The sequence below is a fragment of the Amblyomma mixtum genome, chromosome 1 (assembly GCF_055824585.1).
Source record: "Amblyomma mixtum isolate Tamu chromosome 1, ASM5582458v1, whole genome shotgun sequence".
Classification (NCBI taxonomy): domain Eukaryota; kingdom Metazoa; phylum Arthropoda; class Arachnida; order Ixodida; family Ixodidae; genus Amblyomma; species Amblyomma mixtum.
This window is the reverse complement of record NC_143012.1, coordinates 35857646-35870727: the sequence shown is the minus strand read 5'-3', so window position 1 is coordinate 35870727 and position 13082 is coordinate 35857646. Positions and strand designations below refer to the sequence as shown.

The window sequence follows — 13082 nt, the reverse complement described above, 5'->3', positions numbered from 1 at the left end:
GTTGTCGGACTAGTGTGACCGTCGTCATCGTTGTACACTGAAAACGAGCTGAGGCTTTCGAATGCGCTTGGAAAGTGTCGTGTAGCACCGCGCGCGTCCGTCGATTCCGAATGCCATTCCAAATCTCGACTGCCATTCGACTCAGATGTCATTCGAACGTTCCCATGTAGCACAGGTATAAGAAACAGCGATGGCGACGAGATGGCAGAGGAAGGCTTTCCGGTGATCAGGCGCAGTCGGAGAGACGGACGAAAAGACGCGAGCGCGGCGCCGCGGGCGCCGCGGCGCTCCGTTTTCCCAGAGTGCTTTGCGCGGCCGCTTGGTGGCGCGGCGGAATTTGTGGAAAGGTCTATACCGATCCAGAAGTGGTAGCTTGGGAGTTGGCTGAAAAGCAGCGAGAGCTTTTCGCTTCGAGATATCCAGGCTTAACCTTAGCTAAGCCACAGCCAATTTTTTGCGTATGCCTGTAAGTTCCTCAGTTTCTTTCAAGACATGGCACATGAATCAGATGATGGTCCTTGATCGAAAGAAGCGCTCCACATCCTTGCGTCAAAGGTTCTTGCGTGTCCGTATAGGTTCTCCTTGGAGGCGGGTAGATGAATCGTCACCAATTCGCTTAGCCTTCGTGCGTCTGTGACCACGAGCTGATGGTATTTGATCGGGGAAAGCATTTCACGTCGTAGCCGCAAAAGCTCGTGTGTGCCTGCAGGTTACTCTGATGGTATGAGGAGCCAAATAAAGTTCGGCGCTTGCCACAAATAGCGCCCTCTCGTGCCCTGGTGGAGAGTTGGTTCAAACTGCGGTCGCTGTTGTCACGAAGTCTTCCTTTGCGTCTGCCGCCTGCGTGCGTTGTGACACTTTCTTGTTAAGGCGTAGACTCCCTGGACATATCACCCTCGACGCGTAGCAGGGTCCGATTTACGGGGATGGGGTGGTTGGGAGGTGGCAATGCCATTTGAACCACGTATTTCTTTATTACGTCACAAAAACTATTAGGAACGATAGCGTTTTTGCTCTCTAAATACGATAAGGAGGCTTAAATTTCAGGATCACAAAATTTCATCTAATGCCGACACTACCTGACTTGAACAACAATACCACATCGACGTTGCGTACCTATACGCACCAAAACACACAAAATAAGAAAACATAGCAAAATCCCCTTTAATCCTCAGCTTTGCGCGGTCCGGTGCACCGCCGCAGTCCACCAGAGTTGCGAAGCTCAGGCGACCACAGTGAATGTGCAGGCGGCGTCGTAGCGTTGCGAGGGCTCCAGACGCACGGGCTTGGCCACGTGACCGGGTTCAACGCACAGCATGTTCAGGTACTCTTCCGAGCCAAGGTCGGGCAGGTCTGCTGCCATCTTTGCCCACGGGTTCCATACCACTGAGAAAACGGACATGACATCCTCGTATGAAACGCACGCGGGTGACGCATGTCAGACGCTTTGCGGCTTATAGGAGAATACGTTAGCCAACTCAGCACCTAAACCTTCTGAGTACCTTTTTCCTAAACGTAATACAGTTGAAACTCGTTATAACGAAACAGTTTATAACGACAAATGGATATAACGAAGGAATGACGATTCACATGGGAAGCTCATTAACACGGGCTATCGCCTTGTTAAACGCCTCGGTGGCTTGTTCTATTCCTTCAAGGCTAGAAATATCAAAGTGGCAGTTTATATACCGTAGTGTAGAGGGCGCTAAAAGCTTTTAATGCGGAAGCATTATGTGTCCCATTGGCACACAAGCAGTCAGCCGCCGTCTATGGCGCGAAATTCAGATGATGCATTATACCGGTATACGACGTCACAACGCATGCAAGCGAACATGTACCGTCATGAATGATGAAACGTAACGTAATAATGACACGTAGCTGAGAAGTGGAGGAGGCCGAGCAACAACAACAACTCTGCCACAGTGCGCGATGGGCTAAGCATGAGTCCCGCGAAATGCTCTTGATTGACACCCCGCATGAGGTGACGAAGATGATGATGATGATAACAACTTTTATTTCCACCGATGTAGGAGGCCCCCTACTCCCCGTCCCTGGCGAAGCTTCGTGTCTTGCGTCATGTTGGGGTCCACGCGCTTGAAATGACGGGTCATATCCCCGTGGTACACGCGGAAACTCGTTTTGGCGCTGGCTGCGCGAGTTTAACGCAGCTTCTGCTCTCTCTCTCTCTCTCGGCGGTCCACTTTCGGGGAAATGGCCAGCAGGTTGCAACGGAAGCCCTCCCAGAATGCAAACGACGCCTCATGGCTTTCGAACCATGTCCGGGCCGACTCTTCAAGGAGCTTACGGTCATCGCTTCAGCCGTTGTAACGGGCTACGCGCTCTAAGGTCTTCAGCCAGTCCTCGAACTCGTCGCCATGAAACGACGCGGGTATTCGCGGCTGATGGCACAGTATTTGCGCCGGGAGCTAGCCTGCTCTCAGTTCCCATAGCGGCTGGTTCCTCCGACGACCGAGGCTGCGTCACCCTTGTGGCAGCCGGAAGTGGCCCTAATTCAGAGGAAGCTCCACGGTGGCGACGCTGGTGGACTGGGGTGAGATCCGGACTGATCGGTAGCTTACGTGGGTCTGGAAGACCAGTACCCTGCTCCTTCCCCGCACCTACACCAGATTTGTCACGAATATTCCACGGCAGGCAATCCGGTACTGAGGAACTACTCCGGCCTGCCAGGCGGGCGTAAGCATGATGACGAACCACTTCTGCCTCCACTACTTCTCAGCTACGTGTCATTATGACCTATGAAAGTCATGACTCGTAGTCGTTCTGCAGCGTGTCATGACTCCGCACTTTACAAGTAACGTAATGTAAGGCTTATAGAGTTCGTACATAGTCATGACTTACAGCCATTCTGCAACATAGCATGACTCAGCACTGACGCTTTTGCATTCTCACATGTGCACTCTAAACACGAATACACCCATATGGGAGTAAAAAAGGGAGTAATGTTGTCCCCTAGCGCGCACCCTGTAAAAAGGGGTGTGCGCTAAGGACAACTTTACTCTCTTTTCACTCCTTTCTGTTCAGAGTATAGGCAGTCTCGAGTGTTTCGGCCGAATATTTCTTTGTACAGTCAATTTGCTGCTGCTCTACCACTGCCCCGGTGACACGTTCGCATCGTGAAGGAGTTACATATATAGATAAATAAGTAAATACCACCCGTGCCGTCAAAACCCGGCAGGGACCACCTGAAGAATAGCCATGCAGCAAGAATTACCGGCGGGGACACGCAATGAGAGAGAGATGGATAAATTTAATGACACGAAAGGCAGCGATGTCGCTCATAATAGCCTCACACATGAGAGGGAAAGGGAGGAAAGATCTATGTAGGGTGTAGATTGGAGGTGATGATAACGTAATAAAACGAAAGACAAGCAATGATCATGACAACGACACAGGCAGCTGTTCCGAGAAACAACTCACGGTATGCGGGTCAAGCGATCGACCGCAAGCTCGAAACACCGCAACGCCCAGTCTCCTCAAATCGCAATGTGATCATCCGACACATCTCGAGCAGTGAGATAAGCCGTCTCTCGTACCACAACTTACCACCACTTATCTCCACTTATCGCGACAGCGTAGCAGCCAAGCGAATCTTTTTCTTAATCGAAAAAAGTGGCACTATAGCCACCTCTTCGGATACAAATCAATGGACCGATATCGCAAAGAAACACTGCGAGCGATGAGGTTTGCTGTAACGGAGATGCCGGAATAACTTCGATCACCTGTGCGGTTCTTTAACGGGCGTAAAATTTCAGGACACGGTCCTTGTTGATCTTCAATCCAATCGAATGCCACTGGGGAGACAGGGGTCGAACATTCGACCAAGTGCTCAGCAGCCAATGCCACAGCCACTGATCCACCGTGAAACTTCGATCATAAAAGTTCGTTTCAGAATGGAACGTTAACTGGCGGGTTCGAATTGCGGCTGCGGACTCATTTTAACAGAGGTGATGTACAAATCGGCCGTGTACTGCGCCCCGAGATCATGTTAACAGACCTCAAGGCTGGACGAAATGGATGCGAAGTGACACCACGGCATGACAATACGCTAATTATTAATGCGAAGGTATGAGATGGTTATGTCGCGTCATCAAAACTTGTCCGCACGATTGTGTCGTCCAGTAAAGATAAATGGTCAAAAGTTTGATTGTGTTAGAGAGTGCGTGATGAGATCTTGCTGCGGGAAAAATTTGGCTCATGAGTTGTGATTAGTTAGTTAACTGCACGCGAAAATTACACTTGGACGCCAAAATAAGCATGGACGTCGATATAGCACATGGACGTCAGAATAACCACGGACGTCGATATAGTATGTGGACGTTTTGCTTTCGAATTGCTTCGATGCGGGTCGCCGCAGTGATATCAAAGTTTTTACCATTGATGTTGGTACTGCTTTCAGCGCACCCTAGCGGCAACCGGGCGCGAAAGAGGGAAATGTAGTTGCTCTTAAATATCGCTCTCGTTTATCGCATACTCTAAGCAGCCAGAACAATAAACCCAACAATGCTCGGCCCCCGGGAAGCAGCTTCTGTTCAACGAAGACAGCGGCAAAACAAAAAAAAAGATAGGGGGGGGGGGGCACTTAAGCTTAAGGGTATGCGCGATATCGTTAATGGGTCCCTTCAGCAGCCTGGGTCCGCTTTTCCCAGAGATGAACACTGTCGTACAAGGCACACAAGGCCTCAGTTTCACTAAGTCGAAAGGACCTGCCTAGACGGCCTAGGGGTCGCAGGTTCCATTCCCATCTAATTACCTGTAATTTTCTTTTCAGCGCAATTAATTTACTTTAGATTCTTACATGTCGCGGTGACGTTTAAGTCATGCGCGACCTTGCAATCTCAGCTTATATAATCTTTTGATCACTTTTCGATTCCGGCGGCTGAATTTCGATGGAGGCGAAATTCTAGAGGCCCGTGTACTGTGCGGTGTCAGTGCACGTTAAATAACCCCAGGTGGTCGAAATTTCCGGAGCCCTTCAGTACGGCGTCACTCATAGCCTGAGTGGCTTTGGGACGTTAAACACCAATAAACCAAACCAAACGAAACCAAACCAGACTTTTCGATTCCACAGCTTCACGTTGTGACGTCTCGACCCTCTCGACCAAGCCGGATTCACGCCAACCATGACGCCGGTTCTCCGCACAAAAGTGATCTGGGCTCCTGGCCACCAGGGTCTACGAGGCAATGAGGCCGCTGATGCGGCCGCCCGAGCGCTCACACACCGGGCTCCTCATCCTAGCTCTCCTGGCTCAGAAGCTCATAAACCGCTTCTGCGGTTCCACGAAATCCTAATTTATTATTGCGACAGCCACCGTCTCTACCCGGCACCTGCCAAGGGGCTGAATAAGGCGGAGGAGCGAACTCTGCGGCGCCTGCAGACAGGAACCCTTCTCTGTCCTGCAATAGCAAAACACTTCGATCCGAACACAGATGGGCGCTGCCCGCACTGTGGAGAGATCTGCGATATCTTTCACATGGTGTGGGCATGTACTCAGAATCCTCACCTTCCCCCTTCCCCCACCCCCACCCCCACCCGAGAGGCATGGGAGACTGCCCTCCTCAACTGCTCCACGCTGGAGTCCCAAAGGGCTCTGGTCAAGCGGACGCGAGACGGGGCCTCGTCGTGCGGTGTCCCGGACTAAGGATACCGACCATGCAGCAGGGTTTTTTAACCCTCAAGCTCTCTTTGAATAAAAGTTTTTCACCACCACCACCACCCATAACGCCGTCGCGTTAAGATAGCAGCGCTTGCGAGCCTCCCGCGTAACACTCCGGCAACGAAATTCAACTTCGCTGTGCCTTATCCTTGTACCTTATCACTGCGCCTTATCTTTTCAGCAGCAACGACAAAAAGGCAGCAGTGCGCTCGAAGGGGAAGGAAAAGATAAAGTCCTCCCCCGCGCAACATCCGTTCACTCACAATGGAAAGCACTTTACGGAGCGCTGAAAACAATGCCGGCGACTGTCCAAAGCGGAAGCTTATATCGCAGGCTGGCTGCCCTGCGTCACACATTGCACCGTGCGCCGGACGCGAACGCGCAACACAGTGTATGCGGGTTCCTTTGTGCATGTTTTCCTTTGGTCTGCTTTCCCTGTGTTATGCAACGAAGAATGGTTACCGCGGCTTCGATAAGATACCGCTATTCAGTGGAATGGAGACTCTGGAGGTAACAGCGCGACTACCGCGCCGCGCCGTGTTCGTAGTCAGTCAAAACACGGGTGGCGTCGAGTGAGCGTAGACAGCGACTCCGGTAAGGACTTCAAGCCTGCAGACTGCTCAACACTAGGAATGTTAAAACAGCTTTCCCTGAGCACCTGCCCTCTAGCGACCCGCCGTCATGGGGACGTGGCAATTGGCTCGAAAACTTAGCGATTTTTTTTAATTCGATAGCATTAAAAGACCTATGGGGCCAAAGTGAGTCGTCAGTCATAAAACTCGCCCATTGGCGGAGGAAAGTGACGTCACCAGACCGGAGCATTCCCACTGGCTGGAGAAAGTGACGTCACAAGCTGGGAACACTCTCATTGGTTGGAGAAAAGTGAGGCCACTTACGGTAAAGGCATCAACAGCTCCTAACGCGCTATTGCACTGCCAACACACATAGGTGTTTCTGCGAATTATTTTTCTCGTCAGCGCGGTCTCTAAGCTTTATTATTATTGCTATTTGGTCACGTAAGAGCAACCACAAAGAGAGAGAGAGAGCGAGCGAGAGAAGAGGAAAGAAAAAATAGACACGCTCCAGACTTATCCCAGACGGCGCTCGCATAATGCTGAACCAACTCTGCCATGCTTCTCCTTTAGCCACAGTTGATGTTCCATTCAGGTAATTTTCGGTTCAGATAATTTTTGGAATAATTTTTTTGGCGAAAAAGATATCTTACGGAACCGGATTCTTTTAGCTCTTTTTGTTGTTGTTCCAATTGGAACAACAACAGCCAGATTTTCCAAACAGCAGGAGGGGAAATAAAGGCCAGCAGTCGGGATTCCTGGGGGCTAATTAACAATACCTTCGGTTACGGAAGGGACATATCACTGTGCTGGCAATGCACAGCGCGGCAGTGAGGTTCAAGCTAACCCGCTGAAGCGTGTTTTTTTTTTTCAGTGCAATAAAAAGGTAGAGCAGAGAGACGTTCCACTCTTGAATCTGCTGCTTTCGGCCTGGCCCGCTCGAGCAACTCACCGGTGTCCGGCAGGTTTTCCTTCTCAATCTTGAGCGTCTTTCCGGCGGCAGAAACTCCGGTGAGAGTGTGAACGGGGTCCGTGCTCTTGTAGATGCTGCAACGGGGCGGGTGCAGTCACGACCTGAGCACTACGTGAAAGAAGCCTGCTCCGCCAGCTTCGCGGAGAGGCCCCTCGACTTAAGAACGCACGGTGCGGCCCATCGGCTTCACTACCCAACCAGTGCCATCTAAATGCAGTGCCTTCTAGAGCCAATGCCTTCTAGAGCCAGTGCCTTCTAGAGCTAGTGCCTTCTAGAGTCAATGCCTTCTAGAGTCAATGCCTTCTAGAGTCAGTGCCTTCTAGAGTCAGTGCCTTATGAAGCCAGCGCCTCCTTAAGCCAGTGCCTTCTAAAGCCAGTGCTTTCTTAAGTCAGTGCTTTCTTACGTCAGTGCTTTCTTACGTCAGTGCTTTCTTACGTCAGTGCTTTCTTACGTCAGTGCTTTCTTAAGTCAGTGCTTCCTTAATCCAGTGCCTTGTAGAGCCAGTGACTTCTACAGCCAGTACCTCATTTCTAAAAGGCACTGACCGAGCTCGGCACGATGTATCCGAAAGAACTGCCTGTACCTATAGTTTGGTCAATCTGCGAAAGAGGCAATGGCTGCTCGCGCATGCTGACACAAGCTGTTTCCGCCAACGCACGGAGAACTACTTTTTCGTACAATCGCAGCTTCATACAAGGTTCTCGGTGCCGCTGGCGCCAGTAACCGAATACCCCGAGACGTCATGACCTCTCGCGAGATCATTCTGACCAACAAAAAGTAGTTTTGATTGCATAGCCAAATCAGCGTTTCCTTCGAATGACGTCATACTATGATGTGACCGCCTTCTAACAAGCGACAATGAACATTCACTTTACCTACCAACCCTTGTTACGTGACGTCACGGATCAGGCTTCCCCATTCTCATCATTGACAACGCATTTCTTTGTAGCTATGATCGTTTGCGCCGAGCGTGGCGAAACTGACATAGCTACATCCCAGTCACTCATTCACACAGTGGCACAAAATGGAGCCGTCCCTGTAGCCACACCACGGTGCCTGATGTTGGTAAGGCTGGGAACTATTTGTAAAGTCCCCTTCGTAATGATAACCTCAACACTATGTTCTGTTCAACTGAACACAAGTTGGCTGCCTAGCTGAAGTACTCGGCCACCACCTCCTACATGCTTGAGGAGAACAGCTTTGGTCTGAGCTATTGTCGAATACAACACAAGACCAAAGTGATAAATGCCACTGGAAGAGGTCATTCAACCAATGGGGTCACAACAGTGACATCCTAATTGTGATGCCACTGTCAATCACCTCACACCTGCTAGCAACCTGCGATGCCTCGCTATCAGGCGTAAAACACTTGCTAGCATTCCATTGATAATGGCGTCATGACAATGGGTCGCCGACACTGGCTGGAGGTCCTCCCTTAAGGTGCCTTTGCCACTTTGCCCTTGGGTTGTATTCGAGTATAGACTGTCTGCTTCCATTCACTCGTTAGGACACTCAGACAGGGACGGCGAGTAAGACAACGCATAGTGCGAGGTCCAGCAGCCCGTAATTTCGCCGCCCAAATTAAAAAAATTCGAGCATCTCCGAACAGCAACTGCATTACTAACAGCACGACAATGCAGATTATATTAAACCTAGTGGTTCGTCAGGTCACCGGAGTGGGAACGGAAACTTATAGCCATGGGAGGGAGACAGTCAGATGAGGTGATGACATCGAGCTGTTCGCGGGTCATGTAAGGACAGGGTGCCATGCACGGTGCGGACAGAAATGATCGGAGATCAACAGAAGAGGCTGTTGGCATGGCTCATAATGATAACTTAGAAAGACTTTACGAAGGAGATACGAAAAGCACACGTACTTGTCAGTCCACTCAGTCACCGTCACGAGCTCCCGTTCTTCGCGTGACTCGAAGAAATCCTTCGTCTGCAAATAAGTCGACAAATCACGGCATGTAATGACTCTTCTGCAAGTGTCTCCGCACGAGCCACCCACTGCTCCCCAAAAAACAGACAAGTCACTTATAGTACAGGTCGCAAGTACAGTTAAGTTACTCATGCCACTCACAGGCGTGGGTGCGCGTGACTAAGCCTGACTGTACTGTGCCGCTCTCACAGGTACCAATGGCTGCGTCTACGGAGCAAGACAGGGGCACCTGCTACACTGAAGAGGGAATCAATTTTACGGCGAAAGCCTTTAATGGCTCATACCGTCGTCTGTTAACAAAGCGTGTCACACGCGTTTAACTCAGGAACTAAAAAAGATAGAAAACTGTTGTGTCCCCTTATTGCTTTTGTGTGTGTGCGCCCCCGCATCCTCCTCCTAACGACCACTCGCATCCTCCTCCTAACGACCACTCGCATCCTCCTCCTAACGACCACTTGCCCCTCGTCGCACGCTGTCGCCAGATGCCCCCCCATGGTGCGCCCCCGCATCCTCCTCCTGTTTTGGGAAGCCACTCCCTCCCGTGGACGCTTCTCCGCTCCCTCCTTTCTTCGGGCGGCCAGTTCGGCTCCTGCCTCGGTCGACGCTGGTCGCACCCTCATCGGCTTTAAATAAACGAAGTCTTAAAGTACCGTGTGCGTCTTTCGCTGCATTCAACACAGCGACCGGACACGACAGTGGCGACGAGAAAGTGGATTCGACCCGCGCTACGCAACGCTATTGACAAGCCATGGCTACGCGAGGGTTTCCCAATCAGATACCAGAGTTCAACGGCTCATCGTGGTCATCGTGGGTTGGACGCCTTCAGTTCTACTTTGAAGCTAACAACATCACAGACCCAGCCTTGAAGAGGGCCAACCTGCTGACGCTGTGCGGGGAGCAGACCTACGATACTGTCTGCGCCCTTATTCAGCCAAGCACACCAGCGGCAGTGTCTTACGACGACATCGTAAAAGCGCTGCAAAAGCACTACGACCCAAGGCCATCCCAGGTCTACAGCCGGGCTCGCTTCCAACGACGAGATCAACTGGGAGGAGAAACTGTGAGCGCCTACGTAGCCGCGCTCAAGAAGCTCGCTGCCGACTGCAATTTTGGAACGCTGTCGACAACAGCTACCGGGCAGGAGGGAGACGCAGCTTCTTCTGCTAACACCACCATGCTTCCCTTGGACGTGATGTTACGCGACAGATTTGTGTGCGGACTGAGTGACGAGTCACTGCAGCAGCGCCTGTTCGCTGAGAAGGACCTCACATTCAGCAAAGCTTACGACATCGCCGTTCGAGCGGAGAGCGCCGGTCACCAGCAGAGAGGGATTCGCCGGAACACCGAGCCGGTACACCAGACAAGCAACCAGGTGCGCAAGCCTTCTGTTGTTGTAAAATCGGTCAAAAAGGCACAACGCTGCTGGCGGTGTGACGACCAACACAACCCCCAGGGATGTCGATTCCAGTCAGCCACGTGTAATTTTTGCCACAAGCGAGGGCATATCGAAAGAGCATGCATTACGAAACGGAGACTTGCCAAGATAAAGTCACCTTCCCAGCCTAATCACAGCGTCAACGCCTCAGAGAATACGCCGCTATCTGATCTCCATGGAACAACATCAGCAACACCATCTGTGTTGTACGACCTGAACACCATGAATCTCGGCACGCGACCGAAGATTTTTACAGAAGTAAGCGTACATCACCAGCTGATTAAGTTCGAGGTGGACTCCGGCGCAGCCTGTACTCTGATCAGTGAGGACACGTTCCGAACTTCATGGCCATCTGACGCACCCGCCCTGCAACAAGACGACACGCACCTGCGAACGTGGTCAGGACAGAATCTGCCACTATTGGGCTCTGCCAACGTGCAGGTTAACTACAACGGCCAGACCCATACGCTACCTCTGCTTGTTGTGAAAGGCACAGGATCAAGCCTTCTAGGGAGAAACTGGTTTTCTCCACTAGGCGTGATGATATGCGGCATACACCAGACGCCGAGCCAGAACATGGTTGAGCAACTCCAAGAGAAATACGGAAGAGTATTCTCGGAAGAGATTCCAGGAAACGAAGGGCCCCCGGTCACACTGGAGTTGTTGGACAACGCGCAACCCAAATTTCTGAAGGCCAGGCCGGTGCCGTTTGCTCTCCGAGATTCAGTTGAAAAAGAGTTGGACAAACTGGAGCAGCAAGGTGTCATCGAGCCGACGCAGCATTCAGAATGGGCCACACCACTTGTCGTAGTTCGCAAGAAGAACGGAACCATACGCCTCTGCGGAGACTACCGGAGCACCGTCAATCTTGCGACTAAAGCGTCCTCTTACCCGCTACCGACACCTGAAGAAGTATTCAGTGTAATACGTGGCGCAAGAGTCTTCAGCACATTGGACCTCACCCAGGCGTATCAGCAGCTGAAGGTGAGCGAGTCAACTGCTGAATTATTGGCAATTAACACACTGAAAGGCTTGTACAAAGTCAAGCGACTGCCTTTTGGCGTAGCTGCAGCCCCGGCCATATTTCAAAAATTCATGGAGACAGTGCTTCAGGGCATCCCAGGAGTTTGTGTCTACCTTGACGATGTCATCATCAGTGGCACTTCCACTGAAGAGCATGCAGTGCGCCTAGAGCTCGTTCTCGAAAGGCTAGCAAACGCTAATTTGTGCATAAGCAAACCGAAGTGCTGTTTTGCGGTGCCAGAGGTGCAATTTCTGGGACACCGAATTGATGCGGAAGGCATTCACCCTACCGAGGACAAAGTGCGAGCGATCACAGAAGCACGAGCTCCAACAAACAAGCAGGAGCTACAGGCTTTTCTCGGACTCTTGACGTTCTACGACCGGTTCTTGGAACAAAGAGCTACCGTGGCCAACGACTTATACCAACTCCTTCGGAAAGATGTGACATGGACATGGTCGCCACGCCATCAGCAGTCATTCGATGCCCTGAAAGACCTGATTCGAAGATGTACAGTCCTCCGCCACTACGACGAAAGGAAGCCTCTGCTTTTGGCTTGCGACGCATCACCGTACGGAGTCGGCGCGGTTCTATCGCAAACTGACGAGCAAGGAAGGGAAGCTCCCATCGCCTTCGCCTCACGTACGTTGTCGCAAGCAGAACGCAACTACGCGCAACTTGTCAAAGAAGGGCTAGCCATCGTCTACGCGGCGACACATTTTCACCAGTACATTGCCGGCCGGAAGGTGACCTTTATAACCGATCACCGACCGCTATTGGGCATTCTGGGACCACAAAGGCCTATGCCACCAACTTTGTCTCCGCGAATGACACGTTGGTGCATCAAACTCTCAGCGTACGACTACGCTCTGGTCTACCGCAATGGGAGTAAACATCAAAACGCCGATGCGCTAAGCCGTCTGCCACTAGACGCAACTGTTGACGAACCATTTCCACCAGGAGACGTTCTGATGTTCGAAGCACTGCCAGAACCTCCGCTTACAGCAGGCACAGTTGCAGCATCTACGCAGAAGTGCGCAGCTCTCCGGCTAGTTTACACAGCTGTTCAACAAGGCAACGTGCATAAACTCAAAGGGGACAACTTCGACGCTTACCGCAGGCGAGCTACAGAGTTGAGCACCCATCGCGGCTGCATCATATTTGGGTCCCGAGTTGTGATGCCGAGAGAACTACGCGCACAAGCTATGTCTCTCATCCACGCCGGACATCGGGGCATCCTTGCAATGAAAAAGTGTGCCAGAAGCTACATGTGGTGGCCTGGCATTGACAACGACATCGAAACAGTGGTGCGAGAATGCAAGCCTTGCCAGAGCAGCCGGAGCGCCCCGCCGAAAGCTCCTGTCCCAGAATGGGAAAAGCCAGACACACCATGGCACACACTGCACATTGATTTTGCAGGACCAATTGGGGGCTGCACTTTCCTTGTGGTCGTAGATGCCTAC

At 51.6% G+C, this 13082-nt stretch overlaps 1 protein-coding gene across 1 annotated transcript in view; it reads right to left on the bottom strand.

The window, feature by feature from the left end:
• Positions 1-1150: 1150 nt before the first annotated feature.
• The window catches only part of LOC149366013 (uncharacterized), a 34777-nt gene continuing 22845 nt past the window's right edge, over positions 1151-13082 (bottom strand). The window contains exons 9-11 of the mRNA XM_089547619.1: positions 9099-9163; positions 7200-7294; positions 1151-1386 (exon numbers count right to left, since the gene is read on the bottom strand). Coding sequence (XP_089403745.1) covers positions 1223-1386; positions 7200-7294; positions 9099-9163 — 324 coding nt within the window. The 3' untranslated portion in view covers positions 1151-1222. The remainder of the gene's footprint in view (positions 1387-7199; positions 7295-9098; positions 9164-13082) is intronic.